Below are 22264 nucleotides of genomic sequence, written 5' to 3'. Positions count from 1 at the left end.
GATAGCTCAGAGGTTAAGAGCACTGACTGCTCTTCCAGAGGTCCTGAGTTCAATTCCCAGCAACCATATGGTGGCTCACAACCATCTGTAACAAGATCTGGTGCCCTCTTCTGGCCTGCAGTCATACATGTTGTATACATAATAAATAAATAAATCTAAAAAAGAGAGAGAGAGAGAGAGAGAGCTAGTTAATAATAAGCCTGAGCTATTGGCCAAGCATTTTGATATTAATATAAGCTTTTGTGTGTTTATTTGGGACCAAAAAATCGGGGCAGAAAAACTCTGCCTCTGTTTACAGTCATTAAATGAAGCTGTGAAAGTGAATGAAGCCTGGGTTGCAATGGAGACCCCGAGATGCCGCAGATGCCAGAGCCACAGGACATCTGTCGAGAAGAGATACACACAGGGAGCAGAACCATCCAAGAGAGGGAGCGTTGTATACTGCATGCAGCAAAGCTGGATGAGCGGAGCTCTCTAGGACCTGGAAGTGAGGCATCAGATGTTAGGGCTGGAGAGATGCCCCAGCAGTTTATAGCACTGGCTGCTTTTCCAGAGGACCCTCGTTCAATTCCCAGCACCCACATAGTGGCTCACAGCCATCATTAACTTCACTTCCAGGGAATCTGAATTCCTGTTCTGACCTCTGTTGGCAACAGGCATGCACATGGTATACATACAAACGTCCAGGCAAAATACCCTTACACATAAAATAAATGAAATCTAAAAAAAAAAAAAAAAAAAAAATTGGGGGGGGGATAAAAAAGCCCCAGACATCAAATGTGGAGCTATAATATTCAGAGTTTGCCCTGGTGGTTTTTGGTCTCGCTTTGGTCCAGTATTTCCTCACTCTGCTCCCTTTCCTCCATGAAATGTTAATTATATCATGCACCATTGTATGTTGGAAGTATGTGATTTGCTTTTTTATTTTTCAAGGGGTTTTAATTAAGAGATTGTCTTGAGTCTCAAAGAAACTTTGGTCTTTGGTTTTCGTTTTTCGAGACAGGGTTTCTCTGTGTAGCTCTGGCTGTCCTGGAACTCACTTTGTAGACCAGGCTGGCCTTGAACTCAGAGATCCACCTGCCTCTGCCTCCCAAGTGCTGGGATTAAAGGTGTGTGCCATTACTTCCTGTCGAGACTATGGTGAAAGGCTATGGGGGCTTTTGAAGTTGGACTAAATGCATTTTGCGTTCTGAGATGGCCAGGAGATATGGGGACCAGGGGCTGGAAAGTGGTCTTTGAATGAGAAATGCCTCCATAGTCTTGGGTCCTCCACTGGTGGTGCTGTTTGGAGCGGTTTAAGAGGTGTGACTTTGAAGCAGTGGGTAGCTGTTCCAGCTTTGACCTGGAAGTATTACTCCCATTGAGGCTTCGGTAACTGTCATGCCTAGAAGACCAAGCTGAGAGAGGGACCCTGAAGACCCGAGATCTGGATGCGCCAGCGCTCTTGGTTCCTGGATCCTGGACGTGGGAGGGAGCAGAGTTCTCCAGAGAACACCACTGGACTGTGCTTCACCTTTCCCAGACCCTGTAACGTATCCCTTTACCTGTAAGTTACCCCACAAAATAAACCTCCCTTTTAACCACGTGGAGTGGCCTTAATATTTCAAGCAATATCTGGCGCTCACGTGAGGCAAATTCCAGTGGCCTAGGTGGCTCCCACATTCAGCCTCCGTGGCTGCTGTGGCACACTTTCCACACTTACCACGCTTCCCTGTCTCTTCTTTCCTGTAAAATCCTCAGCCCCCGCCCCGTTCCCCCTGCCCCCCCCCCCCCACTCCTGGGGACCAGCTGTTTCTTCCCTTCCTTGCTCCCTCCCCAACCCCCGCTGGCGGGCACCTGAACCCGCATGCAGAGTTCCATATAACCAGGGAGCACCTCCACGGTTCCATTCTGGAAAAAGGGAGCAGCTAAGTCCGGTCTCGGTTCCCCTGCAAGCTTAGCCCCCAGACCAGCGAAAGCCGCTGTGAGTGAGGCGTCCCCCCTCCTCCCCGATCCTACCCTAGCCCACCGCACTGTCCCTGGAGGCACCCTGCAGAGGCACTGAGGGGCTTGGAGCCGTGCCTGCCAGCAAGACCTCCTGTCTGCAGGGGCAGAGAGGGGCTTGAAGCGGCCTGGGGTTCTCCACACCCTGAAGTTCCAAGGGGTCTCAAAAAACCCTGCCTCCGGCTGCCTTCTGCCTATGCACACTCGGCTCCTGCCAGCAGCTGCCGCCAGCCAAGGCCTTCAGCTGCTTTGGAGCTATACAAGCGCCTCCTGCTGGCTGAGAAGCGCTACTACACCCCCAAAACCACTAAAAAGGAAGGTAAGTTAGGCAAGCCAGCGGGTTTTTTTTATTTCAAATAAGAGTACTTGATAATTTTACACCTTGAAACTGACTAACAAATTTTGAGTAATTCTTGTAATATGGCCGACAACATTACCTCACAAGAATTTAAAAACTTTTTTGCGTGTATGATGAATGACACTTTCCTGGAAATATATGGCCTTCCTAAGGCATATCTGGCCTGTACCATTTTTGGCATTTACTGTAATAATTCACACAGTGTTCAAATACTAGTTTAATAATAAGAACAAAGATGAGACGTTATTGGGACTGATACAGGCTTTAAAAGATAGCAATGAAGGTTTACATTAAAAGATCCTTTCTCTGGAATCTGCTAACCAGGATTTACAAAACAGGCTTCTTAGTGTGGAATCTGCTAGCTTAATACAAGAACTTCAGTCCATTACTAATAAATGTATAGCCAAAATTGATTTTTTTTTTTTCGAGACAGGGTTTCTCTATGTAGCTTTGCGCCTTTCCTGGGACTCACTTGGTAGCCCAGGCTGGCCTGGAACTCACAGAGATCTACCTGGCTCTGCCTCCCGAGTGCTGGGATTAAAGGCGTGCGCCACCACCGCCTGGCCCAAAATTGATTTTTATTGATAATAAATATGAATATTTAATGGATAGAACAATAACTCTCCAGAGTGAAGTTGTAACTACTCAGACACTATATAAAAAAGAAAGATTATCACTAACTGATAAGATAAGGTCCACGGAATCTTGTGTTTCTGAGGAACATAAAAACTTCCATGATTTCATGAGAAATCTGGAATCCCTTGCAAGAGAGGAGGTTCACTCCCTAGAACAGACCCTAGGTGCTCATTTGCAAGCCCTGAAAGAAACTCTCAGTAAACATGACAAGGGACCTAATAAGCAGAAAGACAAGACCATACAGGTTGTAACATCTCCAAAAGGCTCTCATACAATGGCTTATCCTGTTATCATCCATGAGAAGCCAGCAGATGATACACACCCTGAGCCATATATGACATATACATTACAACCAATTTCAACAAGGGACTTAAAAAATATAAAGGAAGCGATAGTTATGTATGGGACACGCTCCACATATGTTATCTTTTTGTTTGTTTGTTTTTTGCTTTTTGAGACAGGGTTTCTCTGTGTAGCTTTGTGCCTTTCCTGGAACTCACTTGGTAGCCCAGGCTGGCCTAGAACTCACAAAGATCCACCTGGCTCTGCCTCCCGAGTGCTGGGATTAAAGGCGTGCGCCACTACCGCCTGGCTCTGTTTAAGATAATTTGTATGTTGATACAAATACAGAACTATATTTGTTGTAATGCACATATATTTCTACTCTTATTTGAAATATTTGTATATTGATACAAATGTAAATTTATATCTGTCATACTGTATGTATGTTCTACCTCTGTTTAGGATATTTTGTATATTGATATATATTTAGGATTATTGTCATATTGCAGAACTGCACTATACATTCCTACCTCAGTTATAAATATCTTGTGTATTGTTACAATTTTGAAGTCATTGTCCTTTTACCATACATTTGCTTACAGACTGTTACCTTGTTTACATGAAGCCTTAGTCCTTAGGTTATTTAGGTAGATAAGACTTATAGGTTTATAGTCACCTATGCTTGTCATTTCTATAGTTATGTTAGTCAGGTTATCAAGATTTACAGATACATAGGTCAGATGGACAGGTAATCTTCAAACACTTCATGGACCTAGAGAATATGGCATTACATAACTTAGAATTCTGTTGACATGAGACACAATTGCTCCTGGCAGCACCAATTTGATCCTGAGAGAATGTTGGGCTTCTAAGACATTTCCATTTGGAAGCTTCTCTTCTTCGCACAAAATGGCCTGCTGAGCAAAGAACTGCCCTTGCCTCAACTGCTGACAATACAAGTGCTGTCCTTCTGGACAAGCGGGACACAAGGAAAAGTGACTACTGAACTCTGCTAAGACAGAGTAAGATGGTCTTTCAGAATTTCTGCTTCTGAAAATGGTCTGTCAGATACTCTAAGCCTGTAGCCAATTTGAATGCACCAACAATGCTGAGAAACATTAGGTGACTGTCCAGGCTGCCAGCTGTCTCTGTCTACTCTTACAAGACTCCCGAAAGTTGCTTGCATCCATCTTCTATTTCTCAGGTATCATTATATTCCTTCTCAGGTCTTTGATGGGATTGAAGACTAGCAGTTATAGTTACAACTTAGTATATATAGAATATCTTAGATAAAACATATTAAGTATTAGGTTTAGGTTTCTTTAGGATAGGACACCTTTTGGAATGATCTTTGTAACATGCCATTTACCTATGCTCCAGACTTCTCTGGATTTTAGTATGTGTCTCTTGTTTGATATTGTTTGTGTTGGTTGTAGTTCCATCTTATCTAGATCATTATCCCTTATTACTCCTGGAGAGTATTTGATAATCTTATAGTCTTGTATTAGGTTAGAACCTTCTTATTTAGACAAAAGGGGGAGATGTAGTGGGTCAGCTGTTCGAGCTTTGACCTGGAAGTACTACCCCCATTGAGGCTTCAGTAACTGTCCTGCCTAGAAGGCAGAGCCGAGACAGGAGCCCTGAAGACCCGAGATCCGGATGTGCCAGCTCGCTTGGTTCCTGGATCCTGGATGCTGGAGGTAGACCGAGCAGAGTTCTCCAGAGAACACCGCCGGACTGCGCTACACCTTTCCTAGACCCTGTAACCTATCCCTTTACTTGTAAGTTACCACACAAAATAAACCTCCCTTTTAACTACGTGGAGTTGTATTAATATTTCAACCAATATCAGAGTGTTTAAAAACTCCTGTCATTTCTAATTCACTCTCTGTTTTGTGAGCTTGTAGTTAGAGATGAGCTTTCAACACCCAATTCATGAAGCTATGTCTGTTTCTTGCTGCCACCCCCTCCCTGACATGACAGATTTGTCCCTCTAGAACTGTAAGCCCAAGTGAGATCTTTCTTCTGCAAGTTGCCTTGGTCCTTATTTATTTATTCATATTTTATTTTTTAATTTTTTATATTTATTTTTTTATTTTTATTTTTTTAAAGATTTATTTATTTATTATGTATACAGCATGTATGACTGCAGACCAGAAGAAGGCATCAGATCTCATTACAGATGGTTGTGAGCCACCATGTGGTTGCTGGGAATTGAACTCAGGACCTCTGGAAGAGCAGTCAGTGCTCTTAACCTCTGAGCCATCTCTCCAGCCCCCTATATTTATTTATTTAAATCACAATGACCAAAAAGTAACTAATGCAGTGAGATCCTATCTCAAATAAATCGGCCAGGCATGATAGGGCATGTCTGTATAATTCCAGTACTTGAGAATGGGGACAGGAAGATTAGGAGTTCAAGGTCCCTTGAATTCAGAATCTCAACTGTGAGAGTTATATTAAAAACAAAACTAAAGAAGGCCAGCCAGGTGGTGGCAACACATGCCTTTATTCCCAGCACTTGGGACCAGGCAGAAGTCAGCCTGGTCTATAGAACGAGTTCCAGGACAGCCAGAACTGTTACACAGAGAAACCCTGTCTTGAAAAACAAAAACAGAAACAGAAACCAAAAAAACAAAAAGTTACTTTTTTTTTTTAACAGTATATAGGTGTTTTGCTGGTAAGTATGTTTGTATACCACATGCATGCAATTCATGCAGGGGCCAGAAGAAGGCTTTAGGTGCCCTGGAACTGTAGTTACAGACTGCTGTGAGCCACCCTGTGGGTTCTGGGTATTGAACCTGAGTCTTCTGAATGAGCCAATGCCCTTACCTGCTGAGTCCTACTTCACACATTTTGAAAAACACTCTTTAAGAGTAAGTTGTAGGCAGGGCGGTAGTGGCACATGCCTTTAATCCGAGTGCTCGGGAGGCAGAGGCAGGCGGATCTCTGTGAGTTCGAGGCCAGCCTGGTCTACAAAGCAAGTTCCAGGAAAGGCACAAAACTACACAGAGAAACCCTGTCCCGAAACCTCCCCCCCCCACACAAAAAAAAAGAGTAAGTTGTAGGCACACGCCTTTAATCCCTTCCATCTCCTTTAATCAGTAACGTTCTTCAATTTGCATGGCACACAGAATTTTGGAACAGTACAGAGCAGTTAGTTTTACGGAAGATGACCTTGGGTTTGTTTCTCCGTTGTTGTTTTTCCCCATGATTTGATTAATTTTATGAATTTGAGGAATGGGCAGCGTTGCCACGTCCTCAGTGTGCCACGGTGTGATGCTGTGAAGGTTGTGTCTGTTCTGTTGTTGATGCTAATATGGACCAGTTGGTTAAGGTGATGCCTGCAGGTTGTCTCTACTACAAAATGGCTATTTTTTCCAAACTATCTTGGAATCCTTGGAGTTTTCTTTCAATTTCCTGGGAATTTAAAAAAAAAAAAAGTCTTTATTTTAGCAAGTGTAACCCTATTACAGCTGAAGACATCTAGCTGCAAGCCTTTCACGTCATCGCCTTTGTCAATAAAGTTGCAATGAGAGCGCAAAGTTGAATGAGAGCGCAAACCTCTACGGAAGGGTGCGCCGCTTTGCCGCATGGTCTGCTGGGATTTGTAGTCTGCGGGTGCTCCTGTCCAACAAGGTCCTACGTTATCCATCCGAGAAGAAGCCAGAAGCCGAGAGGGCGGGCGGAAAGAGAGATGGGAAGTCAGAGCGCGGTGCTTCATAGGAATTGTAGTTCGTGAGGCGAGTCCAGCCATAGCCGGCACGGAGGGCAGGACTTCCCTTCCCGGTAGGCCCCGCACGCGGGCCCGGCAAAACCCGGCTCCGACTTGAGCAAATCAAATCGAAGGAAAGAAACTGCCGGCTTTCAAAAAATCCTCCTCCGCCGCCATCATCGCCGGAGATCGTGGAGCTGGTGGTGTGCACAAGCTAGGCGAGCAGCCGCTGCAGCGAGGACAAGCTGGGCACCGGGACCGCCCTACGGAGGCGCAGTGACCAAGACCGGCCCTCGCGCGAGCTCTCGAGCCGTCCCCGACGCGCGCGTTCCGTCGCCCCACGCGGCGCCGCCGCCTGTTTGCGGTGAGTCGGGGCCCTCATTGCTGTTCTGTCACCTGCCTGAGCCACCAGGGCCTGGGTGGGGCGAAGCGATCGCCTCGTGCCTACCACCAATTGAGCTCGCTGCGCCCACCGCGGCCCCGCGCGGTGGGGTGGGGCGCTGGGTGGCGCTGGCCCTTTTCACATTTGGGGAAACTGAGGCCTAGAGGGGACAGATGTCCCAGCTGCCTCCCTTAGCGCTGCCGCCCGCGGTGGCGTCTCCTGTTGGCATCCGTCTCACCTGGAGGCGGTGCGAGGCCGCCTGGCGCTCCGGGTGGGGCCCCACAGTCCATCGCCCGCCTACCCGAGTCGGCCCACGTCCGCGCGGGAAGCCTGGCATGAGTCACTGCTGACGCTTTGCCGGGTCGATGGATGGCTGTGCACCTGAGGACGTCGTCTCCCACGCGGCCGCCCGCCCAGGAGGAGAGGGCGTTTGTGTATTGACCGTTTGCGTCTGCTCCCTCGCAGGCCGGTTGCGGACCTTGGATAGATCAATTCCATCCCTCTGTGCTTGGGTTAGTCATTGCTTAAAGGGAGTAGGGGAGGGCCTGTGTGTGCCTGTGTGTCCCCCGGCTCATGGACTGAGCATGTGCCTCCCTTCCGCCTGGAGCGTGGACCACCACCACCGCATTTTTAACCTCATTGTCCCATCTAAGAACTATAGGAGGTGGCTGGGTGACTCATCTTCATGTTGTCATTTTTTTTTTTGAGCCCGTAAATATCAGGCCTTATACCGGGACACTGTTCTGTCAAAGCAGTTTGTTGCATTGTTATCTGCTAGAGACTCCCCTGGGACCCTCATACTGATACACAATCTTTAAAACGGCCTTGGTGACTTGAAGGCCTTTTATCTTTTCTCGCTAACGTTTCCATTTTCGCCTCTCTGCTCTAGCCAGAGCCCCACTGGCCTTGAAGTTCCCTCTTCTCCCACAGCCTGTGCACATTCTGCTTCCTTTATAGGAAGGAATGCTCTTCCCTCGGTTTTTGCATGGCTCAATCTGTGATATCTTTAGTTTCTTTACAGAAAACACCTTTAATTTTTCTACTGTAAATCGAAACCCTCAGCCCGCAAAAAGAAATCCAACAAAAACCAAAACCACCTTCCTTGCCCCTTTCTTGGTTGGTTTATGTGGGCTTTTCTTTGTATATTTCAGACAGGGTCTCCTGTAGTCCAGGCTGGTCTCAAGTCCCTCAGTAACTGAGAATGGCTTTGAACTCCTGATCTCTTGCCTCATCTCCTAAGTACTAGATCAGAGGTGTGTACCCACTATCTGGTCTTTTTGTGGTGATAGAGATTGAAACCAGGGCCTCACAAATACCAGGGAAGTTCTGCCAGCGAACTGCCCCTTCCTCAATTCCATGTACCTTTTCACAAGAGCCACAGAATCTTTATAAACTTATATACACACTGTGGCCCTATTCCATGTACCTTTTCATTGACATGCGAAATACTCTGTTTAGAATATAAGCTTCAAAGGGTGTGTGATTTACTGCAGATCTCCTGGTATTTGGAACAGTGTCAGTACATAGTGTTCAGTACAGTGTTTGGTTGAATGTTCTGATGTTTTATTCTGAGTAGTAATTTATGCTTATTGATCAACTAGATAAATCAGGGTGCTCGGGGATACGATAAGGAAAAGTGATGGGAGGCGGGCTGAGCCCAGAGGAAGCCTGGTATGGGGCGGGATATCTGAGGACCAGGAGGTTGGTGGGGCTTTTGCCTAACGCCTAGTTTATTGAGAATCAGGCTCTGACCAGTGTTTAGCAGGATCACTGTCTGCATGTGACCTAGCATTCAGAAGGTGACTGTTTAGTCCCAGTGTCCTAATCAGTGTTCTATTGCTGTGAAGAGACACCATGACCAAGGCTACTTTTATTTAAAATAAAAAAGTACTTAATTTGGGGGGCTTACTTACAGACAGTTTCAGAGGTTTACTCTGTTATCATGTTGGGCAGCATCGTGGTCCAAATGGGCTAGAGCAGTAGCTGAGAGTACAACCTGATCTGAAGGCAGAGAGAGAATTCTAATATATGAGCCTGTAGGGGACATTCTTATTTACTTATTTATTTTGGTTTTTCGAGACAGGGTTTCTCTGTGTAGCTTTGGAGCCTGTACTGATAGAGGTCTGGGATACCACCCCAACACACACATAGACACCCTCAAACACAGACACATACACATCCTTTCTAATAAATCAGTAGATAACTGTGTTTTCCCTGAAATTGACCCCCAAGGGGAGGGTCACGGCAACCCTAGTAGCCCAGGCTGGCCTCGAACTCACAGAGATCCGCCTGGCTCTGCCTCCTGAGTGCTGGGATTAAAGGTGTGGGCCACCTCTGCCCTCCTGGGAGGCCATTCTTATTCAAACCACCTCCAGTTCCCTGCCACATCCTCTTGGGGCATGGAGTTATCCATTCTCTGTGAGTAGTGCTGGAGGTTAAGCCGACAGCTTCCTGCATGGTAGACAGGTTCCCTTCACTTAGCTGTAGCCCTACTTTTCCATTCTGCCCATCTGTTCAGCTCCCAGCAGTGGGCAGCTTTGTCGCTGGTGGTCAGATTATGAAATATGTATTTGGTTGTGGTTCTGCCTCCTGGCATAGAAAACTAAGATTCTAAAGTCTTTGCACTCTAATACTACTGCTGGCTCTCAGTCCCTTAGATAGGGCTTGGATAGGTGGGGTAGTCATTAGAAAAACCCAAACAATTACAGGGTTGGGACTCTTACTCTTGTCCTGTATCCCAAGCTCAGATTTATCAGCGACACGTATGATTCAACCGTCATGCTTATGTAATGAATTCTCTATAAACCTCCAAAAAGGACAAGCTTGGAAGGCTTCCAGACTTCGGAACACAAAATTCTTGGAGCATGACAAGCCTTAAGATTGCATTGGAGCCCTGGCCCCTTTTCTCATGCCTTTTCTATACATTCTTTTTTATTTGTTTTGTTTTTGTTTTTGTTTTTGTTTTTTAAGACAGGGTTTCTCTGTGTAGCTTTGTGCCTTTCCTGGAACTCACTCTGTACCCCAGGCTGGCCTTGAACTCACAGAGATCTACTTGGCTCTGCCTCCCAAGTGCTGGGATTAAAGGTGTACATTCTTTGTATTTATCTGGCTGCTCATTTGTATTCTTTAAACTACCCTTTGTTTACTGGTATGATGGTGCACACCTTTAGTCCCAGCACTGGGTAGGCAGAAACAGGCAGATCTGTGACTTTGAGGCCATCATCTACAGATTGAGTTCAAGCCAGCCAGAGATACACATTGAGACTGTGTCTCTAAATAAGTAAATGAATAAGTCATGTGTTGGGGTTTGAAGTATGATGGTAGAGGTCTGGGGTACCCCCCAACACATACACATCCTTTATAATAAATCAGTAGGTACTGCATTTTCCCTGAGTTCTGTGAGCTGTTCTAGGAAATTAATTGACCCCCAAGGGGAGGGTCATGGCAACCCTAATTCATAGCCAGCAGATTAGAAGCACAGGTAAACAGCTGGGGTTCCTGTTAGCATCCCGGGTGGGGCAGCCTTGTAGACTGAGCCCTCTTCCCCTGGGATCTGAGTGTCAGGGACTGAAGTAGAGGACAGCATGGAGCTAGTGCCCCTGCCGTGGTTGCTTGTTCGAGTGTGCACTGTGTGTCTGAAACACAGTGGAGGAGCTTACTCACCTATTGTCATGGCAGCCCTTGTGATGTAGGTAGCTCTGGTCTCCTAGGAACCTCTGAGAGGCTACTGTGGCATTGAAACCAGGGTTGAAACCAGACATGCCTTAGCCTTGTGTGCCACGCCGAGTCATGCCAGCATGGGCAGTGGGGCATTCCCTGGGATGGATGACCTGGATCCCATAGCCATCTATGTCCTCTTTGAGGAGCAGGACCCTCAGGCAGAGTGCTGCCAAGATGATCAGGCAGGTGTGTGACTAGGGCAGCCCTTGCTTTGGGAGTTGACTGCCCTGTACTGGGTGTCCCTGCTGGGGCCGTTTGGAGAGCGACTTGAGGGAGTTCTCACTCTCCCCCCTTTCCAGACTGGTCTTTCTAATCCCATGTTCTCTTCTCCTGGTGCTTTAGCTTTTGGGTTCTCAGGGCAGGGAGAGGGCTAATCCACCCCACCTCCGCCAGAGATCTCAAGGGACACCCTCCCACACACACTTTGGGGTTATGCTAGGGATCAAACCCAGGGCCTTACGCTTCCCAAAAGCTTATTTTGAAAGATTATTTATTGTGTCTACAGTATTCTGTCTGCATGTATGACTGCAGGCAGAAGAGGGAGCCAGATCTCATTACAGATGGTTGTGAGCCACCATGTGGTTGCTGGGAATTGAACTCAGGACCTCTGGAAGAACAGTCAGTGCTCTTAACCTCTGAGCCATCTCTCCAGCCCCCGAAAAGAATACTTTTTAAAAGATTTTTTTTTATTTGTTTGGTTTTTTATTTTTATTTTTTAAATTTTTGTTTTGTTTTTCGAGACAGGTTTTCTCTGTGCAGCCCTGGCATCCTGGAACTCACTCTATAGACCAGGCTGGCCTTGAACTCAGGAGATTCATCTGCCTCTGCTTCCCATGTGCTGGGATTAAAGGCGTGCACCACTATGCCTGTTTTGATAGGTGATTTTTAATGTGTTGGGTAGATTGCCTGCATATGTCTGTACCTTTGACCTGCAATGCCCACGGAGGCCACAGCTACCATATGGATGCCGGGAATTGACTCTAGTTCTCTGGAAGAGCAGCACTGAGCCATCTCCCTAGTCCCTTTAATACAGCTCTTCGTGTTGTGGGGACCCCCGACCATAAAGTCATTTTCATTGCTACTTCATAACTAAAGTAATAATTTTGAGTTGTAATATAACTGTGTTTTCTGACGGTCTTAGGTGACCCCAGCTTAATAACTGGTGCCCTAGCCCCTTTAAAAAAAGATTTAAAAATTTTAATTCACTGTAACTGTATGTGCTGGGGGGGGGGGCAGATGTCAAAAGACAAGTTTGGTTTTTTTGTTATTTATTTATTTATTATGTGTACAGTGTTCTGCCTGCATGTATACCTGCATGCCAGAAGAGGGCACCAGATCTCATGATAGATGGTTGTGAGCCATCATGTGGTTGCTGGGAATTGAACTCAGAACCTCTGGAAGAAAAGCTCTTAACCTCTAAGCCATCTCCCCAGCACCAAAAGACAAGTTTTTCATGTGTGAGTGAGTGTGAGTATATACATGTGAGTGTGGGTACCCTGAGAGGTCAGAGGTGTCTGATCTCCTGGAGTTGAACTAATAGGTAGTTGAGCTGTCTAGTGTGGGTGATGGGAATCAAATGTGGGTTCTCTGTAAGAGCAGCAAGTACTCTTAACTGATGAGCCATCTCTCCAGTCCCCTTTCACAAGATTTTTTTTTAATAGGTGCAGTGAACTTTATTGATGGAATTCAAGGGGTAGGGCTCCCTAAACCCCTCCCCATCTTCTGTGGGTCTGGGATGGAAACTGAGGGGGATACTCGGTGTTGGGGGCTGAGCTGGGGCAGCCCTCCTCAGCAGCTGAGGCCTCTCCCTCGCTCTCCTGTCCTTGCTGGGGTGGGTGGTCTGTTTAGGACTTTTTACTCCTTGGAGGCCATGAGGTCCACCACCCTGCTGCTGTAGCCGAATTCATTGTCATACCAGGAAATGAGCTTTACAAGGTCGGCATTGAGCAATGCCAGCCCCAGCATCAAAGGTGAAAGAGTGGGGGTCACTGTTAGTCGCAGGAGACAACCTGTCCTCGGTGTAGCCCAGGATGCCCTTTAGTGGGCCCTCCGACGCCTGCTTCACCACCTTCCTGATGTCGTCATACTTGGCGGCTTTCTCTAGGATGCAGCATGTCAGATCCATAGTGGACACATCGAGGGTAGGAACACAAAAGGCCATGCCCGTGAGCTTCCCGTTCAGCTCTGGGATGACCTTGCCCACAGCTTTGGCAGCAACCAGCGGATGCAGTGATGGTGTCCTGGGTGGCAATGATGGCATGGACTGTGGCCATGAGTCCTTCCGCAATGCCAGAGTAATCATGGATGACCTTGGGGGAGGGGGGCTAAGCAATTGTTGGTGCAGGAAGCATGGCTGACAATCTTGAATGAATTGTCATGTGTCTCATGGTTCACACTCATCACAAACATGGGGGCATCAGCAGAATGGGCGGAGATGATGGCCCTGCTAGTGGACCCCGGCCTTCTCCATGGTGGTGAAGACACCAGTAGACTCCAGCATACTCAGCACCAGCATCACCCCTTTTATGTTGGTGGGATCTCGCTTGTGGAAGAAGGCTTTGGCTTTCCGTTGATAACAAGCTTCTTTCCTCAGCCTTGACTGTGGTGGTGACGTTGCCATGGGTGGAGTCACACTGGAGTCACTGGAACGTGTAGACTGTGTAGTTGAGGTCAGTGAAGGGGTCATTGATGGCAGCAACAGCCACTTTGTCAGACATGAAGGAAGCTCTGGTAACCAGGCCCCGGTACCGCCGATTCCTTTCACTCCGACCTTCACCATCATGTCTTAGGACGAGGCTGGCATTGCTCAAGAAGATGCAGCTGTCTGGGAAACGGGTGGACCAGAGACCCACAATTCTCTTTTCTTTCTTTTTTAAATTTATTTTTATTTTATGTGCATTTGTGTTTTGCCTGCATGTATGTCTGTGTGGGGGTGTCAGGTTCCCTGGAACTGAGTTACAGACAGCCGAGAGCTGCCATGTGGGTGCTGGGAATTGAACCTGGTCCTCTGGAAGAGCAGTCAGTGCTCCTAAGCGCTGAGCCACCTCTCCAGCCCCACAAGATTCTTTTTTAATGCAGTTTCTGTCTTCAGTTGGCAGATCTCCAGGGCAGCCCACCATTTTCACGAGCATGGCCTCTGAAGACATTGCCAAACTGGCAGAGACCCTGGCCAAAACCCAGGTGGCCGGAGGACAGCTGAGTTTTAAGGGCAAGAGTCTCAAGTTGAATACCGCGGAAGATGGTGAGTTCCTGGGCTAGCTGTGTGAGGGAGGGGTGTTAGTGTGTGTTTGCTCAGGCTTTCTGAGCATCTCCTTACCATTTGTCGTGGCAGCCTGGGAGGTGAGGTCCATTCTAATAGTGAGGAAGCTTCTGTTACTCTGTCTGTCTGTCTGTGTGTTTTTCTTTTGACAGGGTCTCATCAATGTATAGCTCAGACTCGTCTCAAACTTGTCCATCTAGCCTTGCCCCTGACTTCAGGGCCAGATTCTTCCTGCTCTACCTTTCCCCTCACCATTCCAGGCCAGCTGTCTTCCTTATGGCGGAGGCCCTGAGGGAGTTGTGTTAAGAGTGGCGTTGGGTCCTCATGGGAAATTCCAGTCCTTGCAACCAGGCGTCACTGGGAGAGGGAAAGGGTTCCTGCCTTACTATTCATGACCAAAGTTTAGGCACCAGAGACATCCCTGCATCCCTCGATGCCTAGAAATGAAGGTACTTGCTGCCTTCAGACCTTGTGAGACCTCCTGGCGTTCTGGCCCAACCAGGGAAACTGGTTTGGACTTGTCAGATTGTCTCATGCACCACTAAACTTGCTCCCCTCCTCCAGGGATTTTGTGAACTTTGGGAGGGTGGGGTTGTTTATCCCTCACAACTTCATTGTACCTTGAAATGTCCAGATTCCTCGATGGATACCCCACCCCCAACTCCACCTGCTTGGTTTGTTTTGGTTCCTTGTTAGTTTGTTGTGGGTTTTTTATTGTTTTGTTTTGTTGAGGCAGGGCCTCTAAGTAGATGAGGCTAGCCTTGAACTCAAAGATCCTCCTGCCTCTCTACCTCTCATGCTGAGATTATTAAAAGCACTCACCACTAGATCTGATCAGTTGTTTTTCTGAGACAGAGTTTCTGTATGGCTGTTTTGGAACTTGCTCTGTAGACCAGGCTGGCCTCCAACAACTTTTGTTTTTCTGAGATAGGGTCTCTCATGCGTCCAGGCTGGCCTCAAACTGGCTGTAGAGAATGGCCTTGAACTCCTCCTGACCCTCCTGCCTCTGCACTCTGCTGGGATTTGTGCTGTCATCTCTGTGGGGGAGGGTAGAAGTGCTGCTGCTGTACAAGTGAGACTAAGTCACTCATTCAGGGTCACACAGTTCTTTATTATGTATACAGTGTTCTGCCTGCATGTACACCTGCAGGCCAGAAGAGGGCACCAGATCTCATTACAGATGGTTGGGAGCCACCATGTGGTTGCTGGGAATTGAATTCAGGACCTCTGAAAGAGCAGCCAGTGCTCTTAACCTCTGAGCCATCTCTCCAGTCCCAGAAAGGTCATTCTTGACTACATAGTAAACTTCAAAGCCTGACTGCGCTACGTGAGACCCTATCTTTAAAAACCACCAAACGAAAAAAGAGACTCTTCATAATGTCACTCGTGCTAGACACCACAGTGAATGCCTGTGCTCGCTTGGGCATGGGCAAATAGTCTGTCTGCACATCCCTGCCCGACCTAGGCTGGGAGCCTGTCCCGTTCTCCTGTCTCTGGGGGTGCATGGTTCATAGCCTTGAAGGAAATGAGTTAAGGTGCTTCCTGAGTTGCCGCTGCCCCAGTGGCTCGAGACTGCCAACGCCTAAGGTGCTCTGTTCACACAGCCAAAGACGTGATTAAGGAGATTGAAGGATTTGACGGCCTGGAGGCTCTACGATTGGAGGGTAACACGGTGGGTGTGGAAGCAGCCAAAGTCATCGCCAAGGCCTTGGAGAAGAAGTCGGAGCTGAAGGTGAGTACAGGCAGGGGAGGTCCGTGCACATGAGGACCAGAGCCCCTCAGATTGCTACAGCTACTACCTCGGTCCAGAACCTGAGGTACCCTTGTCTTGAAGGACAAACTGGAGGAGTCTCTACTTACAGTGCATGTCCCATTCCCGAAGGATGAAAATTAGCTAGCACATGCTTCTTTCTAACAGACCCACCTGTAGCAACCAGAGCTAGGGATATGGCTTTTGTAACCAAATTGTAAACGGCTACTACCTTTGTGACATTTATCTGGTCCTTTTTACCAAACTTGCTTTTTATGTATTTCAAAAAGTTTCTTTAAGTGTAAGGGTTATTTTGCCTACATGTATGTGTGTGCGCCATGTATGTGCCTGGGGCCTGGCAGAAGAGGACATAGGATCTCCTGGAACTGAAGCCTCAGGTGGTTGTGAGCTTCTGTGGGTTCTGAGAACTGAACCAGGGTCTGGAAGAGCAGCCAGTGCTCTTTCTTAAATGCTGAGCCATCTCTCCAGCCCCTCCACTAGCTTTGAAAGTAATTGAAGGCAAGCACCATTTCTCTCCCGGGAAGTCATCAGACATAATACAAAGGAAAGAAAATAGGACAGTGTGAGTTTTAGTTTGACACTGTTGCCACCTAAGGGCTCTGAGTCTGAGTCTGCGCCTTGTCCTCCCTTTGTTAAAAAATGAGGGTGTGGGTGTGTGTGGGGGGGTGCAGACCTGAAGTCCTAGTACTTGGGAGGAGGGGAAGGAGCCTTAGAAATTCAAGGCCAACCTCAGTTACATAGTCTGAGGCTAGCTTGGGCTACATAAGACTCTTGTCTGGAAACCAACAAAAAAGGCAAGCAATGGAGGTGGGTAGGCCCACAAGCCCCGGATGAGGTGGTCTGAAGGGCTGCAGGGAGGTGCAGCTTCGCCATGTGAGGCCTCTGTTTACTCTTGTGCTGTTCTGTCACCCAGAATTGTCACATGTTCCGCCAAAGGGTTGGACATATCAGAGAGAATACCCTTTGTTTCCAGGTCCCTCTGGCTGAATTGGTCCAATTCAATGCTGAGAAAACCAAAACTAGGAAATCTCTTAGTCCTCTTGGGTGCCCAAGCTCTCAGGGAGGCATTGGTGATGTGAGACTTCACGGGAGGCTGCTCCTGGGTTCGCCAGCTAACACTTCCCTTCTTCCTGCACAGCGATGCCACTGGAGTGACATGTTCACCGGAAGGCTTCGGTCTGAGATCCCGCCGGCTCTGGTAAGGACCAGGTAGTGCTTCCCTGCGGGCACAGGAACCTGTCAGATACCCCCTCACACATCTTTTCTCTGGAGAATCAGGTCAGCCCCACAGGTGAAAACCAGGCTGTGACCATCTTCTCCTGGTATCATGGTCCCTGTGCCCCCAGGGACTGCTTCCTCTTGACCTGCTTCCTGGGGACCCAGTCTGCACCGCCGTCTCTTGTGGCTGCTCCTCCTTTCTGTCACTGGTTTGCTGTGATACTCAATAGTGACTCCACAGTGGCTCCAGTTCCTAGGGCCAAGTTCGGGGGCGGTGGCCCATGCTATTACCCTGGGTCTTAGCAGGGCGCAGGCTGGCGGTGGGCTGCCCCAGGTCTGTCTGCCTAGCACGGGGCCTCAGGATGAAGGTGTTTGGGGTGGCTGGCTGCCCTGGTCCTCCTCCTCCTCAGGCCCTCAGTACTACACAACCGTGGGGGATCCTGGGACCTCAGAGGGTCCCAGAGAGGCCGCTGTGTGGGGCCAGCTCCTGAGACGGTGGAGCTGGCGTCACCCTCGGAGGATGAGCAGTCTGGGAATCAGAGAGCAGACTGAGGGAGCTCTTGGGCGGAACAGGAAGGGAAGCGGCTTTCTTGTGGCCTCTCCTGAGTGGTTTGCTCTGGCGTTGAAGGCATGCTTTGTCTCCACGTTCCAAGAACTGAGAATGGCTCTTTAGGCAGGAAGTAAAGGACCTGGGGCACCGCGGGCCATGTTGGAGCAGATGCAGTGCACAGTGTGGCCACCATGGGCTAGAGGTCGGGGGTGGAGGGCTAGACCTTCAGATGGCAGGGCAGCCACTGTCTTGTTTGTTGAGTGGTGGAGGATAACAGGAAGCTATGTGCATGGTATGGGCAAAGGCAAGGTGTTGAGTTCCTGCCCTTTGTCCGCTCTTAGCCTGCCCCCACCCCCACCCCCAGGTTTCCAGCAGCATCCAGCTCAGACAATCCTGAAACCTGAGGTGTTTATGAGACCTTCTTGCATATCCAAGGGACCCCAGCTTAGGCAGGCTCCCATCTTTATCTCTCTGCTCTGGTTTCTATTGCTATCTGGAATCCTGCTGTGTTGACTGGCTGGTGCTCATCCTCAGTGAGCTCAATGCCACCTCCTACAGAGAGCCCTCCCAGATCTTCCTATCCCCAGGTGCCACTCACTCCCATTCCAGTGTAGGAACATAGTAATAAACGGTCTGCTGTAAAAGCTGGTTCTGGGCCAGCCTGATGGCTCAGTGGATAAAGGTGCTTGTGGTGCACACCTCAGTTCAGGCTTCGTTCGGGTAATATACGCCATGGTGGAAGGAGAGAACGACTCAGAAGTTGTTCTCTGACCTCTGTACCTGCACTCCAGCACACATGTGCCTAGACCCCAACACACAGTAACACAACAGTCATCTATAATTGTAAACCATTGTCTGTGCCACATTCCCACTGGCTTGGGCATGACCTGTGGCCAGGCCTGGGCCTGGCCCAGAAGAGGCATTTGGTAGGTGTCTGGGGTCTGACTGAGTTCTCTGTGTGTCCAGATCTCACTAGGGGAGGGGCTCATCACCGCGGGAGCCCAGCTGGTGGAACTCGACCTCAGTGACAACGCATTTGGGCCTGACGGAGTGCGAGGCTTCGAGGCTCTCCTCAAGAGCCCCGCCTGCTTCACCCTGCATGAACTCAAGCTTAACAACTGTGGCATGGGCATCGGAGGCGGCAAGGTGGGTTGTCAGCCCTTGATTCCTCCCCTGCCTTCACACTGGGCAGTGTGGTCCAGCCCTTAGCCCCCCACCATTGGGGACTGTTGTCTCTCCCTTCAGAGCAGAAAGCAATGCCTCCAAGACAGCAGCCTGCAACCAGTGAGGAAAGGAGTCCAGAGGGTTGGGTTGCTAAGCAACCATTCCAAGTTCCTGGGTTGCCTTGGCAACACAGAGGCAGTGCTGCTGCATAACCTGCTCTGACCTGCTTGCTGTGCAGAATTCGGGGTTGGGATAGCCCTGTACCAAAACTCACAGCATCTGGCACAGCCCCAGAGAGGAAAGAGCCGTGGTAACTGCTCCCGCAGTCCCGGTGCACTTTTATTTCTGGACAGGACTGTACCTCAGGTTCACCCTATTGCTACCAGCCATGCAGGGAGGGAGACTGGCCCTCCTGTTTCCCTCTCTTTTTGAGGCTCCATCAGACCGAGCTGGGTAACAGAACAGGGATGGGGTGTACTTGGGAAGATGATTCTGTGTACATTGCCAGTACTACCTCCATTTTTCTATTGGCGTAAACAAAGGTTTGGAGGTGTGGAGTATGTCGTTCACATGGTAGTGGTAGTTTGGGAAGTGTAGAGTTGGAGTCTTCACCATAGGTTCTATAAAGAAAGGGGGGCAGGTTCCAGTCCTTCCCTAAGTGCCCTCTTCCCTGATGTAATAACTTAAAAGGACCTGCTTTCTATTTGTATTTTGTTTTTGAGACAAGGTATCTTGTAGAACAGTCTTGCCTCAGACTCGGTATCTAGTTGAGCATGGCCTTGAACTTAAGTCCTTCTGCCTCTACCTCCTAAATGCTGGGATTACAGGCATGCCGTATGATGCCCATTTTGTTGTTGGGGATTGAACCCAGGGCTTTGTATGTGCTAGGTAAATACTGTACCAACTGAGCTACATCCCCAACCAGAAAGCAGTTTATATCTTATCTTCTGTTGGGCATATTTAAATGGCTTGTGTCATCCACTTTATCACTTTGGGGCTTTTCTCCAGCCCCACTTTCAAGACAGGGTTTCTCTGTGTATCCTTGGCTGTCCTAGAACTGACTCTGTAGACCAGGCTGGCCTCAAACTCACAGAGATCCACCTGCCTGTGCCTCCTGAGTGCTGGGATTAAAGGCGTGTGGGATTAAAGCTGTGGCTGTTCTTAAGTAAAATACAAGTTGCGTAAGCACAAGCGCTGTCAGGTGGTGTCAGAAGAGCCTCGTCCGACAGGAAGCTCCTTCCGATACAGAATATGGGAGAGAATCTCGAGGTTCTGGGTTCTGGTCAGAGTCTTCTGGTTTAGTGACCATGAGAGGCATCTAAACTGGTTGCTGTGGCACATGCTGGTAGTCTAATTACTCTGGAGGTTGAGGCAGGAGGATCACCAGCCTGGACAACACGGCAAGACTGTGGAGGATCTTGGAAGGCTGAGTTACAGCAATGTGAGTTCCAGGCCAGCCTCAACTACATAATGAGACCCTGTCTCAGTGAAAGATTCTGGCTTCTCATAATCTGGACGGTTGAAATCATGACAGTTTTAACCCCGGCAGAACCCTGAGATAACTGGGAATCCACACTGTCCTTGGCTGCTCTGGTTGGTCTCTACCTGTCTTGGACCCCTGCACTAACTCCAAAAGTATACCAAGGGTATAGAGGGTCTGTGTAAACTGTGAAGTGCTGGGCCCACCATACTGCAGCAGTGTCCCCGATCTACCACCGGACGGGGTGTGGTTCACTGGAGAACACTTGAGAGGCAGGTGGAGTGAGGACCTGGCCACGATCTGCATACAACCCCATGCCTTTCCCTGCAGATCCTGGCAGCAGCTCTGACTGAATGTCACCGCAAGTCCAGTGCCCAAGGCAAGCCGCTGGCCCTGAAGGTCTTTGTGGCTGGCAGAAACCGCCTGGAGAACGATGGGGCCACTGCATTGGCAGAAGCTTTTGGGGTGAGTCGTTTCTTTTTACCCTGCTGTGCCCTACACAGGACTGACAAGCCGCTGTTTGTTAGTTGAGATCGTCTATCTCTCTGTAGCCAGGGCTGGAACTCTGTATGTAGACGAGGCTCGCCTCAAATTTAGAGATCTGCTTGCCTCTCCCTCCTGAGTGCTGGGATTAAAGGCGTGCACCACCACACCTGGCTGATTTTTTCAAAAAAGTGTTTATTGGGGGGGGGTGCCCACGCCATAGTGCAGATGTGGAGGTCAGAGGGTGATCGGGCAGAGTTGGTGCTCCGTCCACTTCACATGATTTCTCAGGTCTTCAGGCTCGTACAGCAAGTGTCTTTACCCACGGCACCATCTCACCGGCCCCTGCAGCACACTTACCAACTTGTCCCCTGCCCCCCTTCTGTCCCCATGTTCTAGGACACTGTAGGTTCTGGTGTACACCGTGAGGACTGCAGCTTGGGTCTCCATTCCCTTCTGTTCCCAACTGACACAATTTCACCAGCATTAACCAAACTGCCAGAGCAGCAGCCCCGACGGCCCTGCCTGTGAGCTGCCAGTAAGGACGCCTCGTCCACGCTGGTGGCAATGGCCCTTACAGAGAGTTCTGGGCTGGGGGGATCTCTTTCCTCAGACGGGCCTTCCCATAGCCTGCAGCCTTCGGTCCTCTGCCCTGCTGAGAATGGGGTTCTTCTCCACCCACAGTATCCCACCCCGCATCTGTGGGTGATCTTTCAATATCGATGGAAAAACTGTTATTCCTAATGTAGCCACAGTCTCGCTTGGACTGTGGGCTGTGGGCTGTAGGGGCACTTGCCACAGGCAATTTCAAACCCACACGAACCTTGTGGTTGTTTTGTTTGGTTTCCTTTCTCTGGTGTGTACGTCAGAGAAGAAACTCAGGTGTCATCCTCAAGCGTGCCCACCCGTCCAGCTCCCGGGGCAGGGTGGGTCTCACCGGCTGCAGCTCAGGAAGTAGGCTCCAGGGCCGGTGAGCTCTGGGTCCTCTTGTCTCTGCCCCTGGAGCACCACAGCGGCATCCTCATGTGGATTCTAGGGACTGAACTCAGGCCCTCCCATTTAACAGCAAGGCAAGCACTAGACTGAGCCCACAGTTTGGGTTTTGTGGACGCTGGGTTTTAACCCAGGCTTCAGGCCCTTTAGACAGTGCTATCCTGACTGTGTGAAGTGCTCTGCTCTGCCTGAAGAAGTTTGGGACTAACAAGGTACTGACCCAGTGATGGGACCCACTGGGACTCTGAGGACACAGACTTCCTGGCTAGA

The 22264-nt window shown here is 49.0% G+C and overlaps 1 protein-coding gene across 4 annotated transcripts in view; it reads left to right on the top strand.

The window, feature by feature from the left end:
• The first annotated feature begins 6952 nt into the window (after window positions 1–6952).
• The window catches only part of Rangap1 (Ran GTPase activating protein 1), a 25066-nt gene continuing 9754 nt past the window's right edge, over window positions 6953–22264 (top strand). Inside the window, exons 1-6 of one of the 4 annotated variants that reach the window (XM_042265354.2) lie at window positions 6953–7338; window positions 14168–14317; window positions 15940–16067; window positions 17245–17304; window positions 18841–19020; window positions 20849–20983. In XM_042265354.2, the coding sequence (XP_042121288.1) occupies window positions 14206–14317; window positions 15940–16067; window positions 17245–17304; window positions 18841–19020; window positions 20849–20983 (615 nt within the window). In that variant the 5' untranslated portion in view covers window positions 6953–7338; window positions 14168–14205. Of the gene's footprint in view, window positions 7869–11061; window positions 11263–14167; window positions 14318–15939; window positions 16068–17244; window positions 17305–18840; window positions 19021–20848; window positions 20984–22264 lie in introns of those variants that run through there. The other 3 variants (XM_042265355.2, XM_042265352.2, XM_042265353.2) reach the window with 3 other exon arrangements.

The sequence above is a fragment of the Peromyscus maniculatus genome, chromosome 20, assembly GCF_049852395.1.
Source record: "Peromyscus maniculatus bairdii isolate BWxNUB_F1_BW_parent chromosome 20, HU_Pman_BW_mat_3.1, whole genome shotgun sequence".
NCBI lineage: Eukaryota > Metazoa > Chordata > Mammalia > Rodentia > Cricetidae > Peromyscus > Peromyscus maniculatus.
Note: the sequence above shows the minus strand (reverse complement) of the source record. Positions and strands in the feature narration are given on the sequence as shown.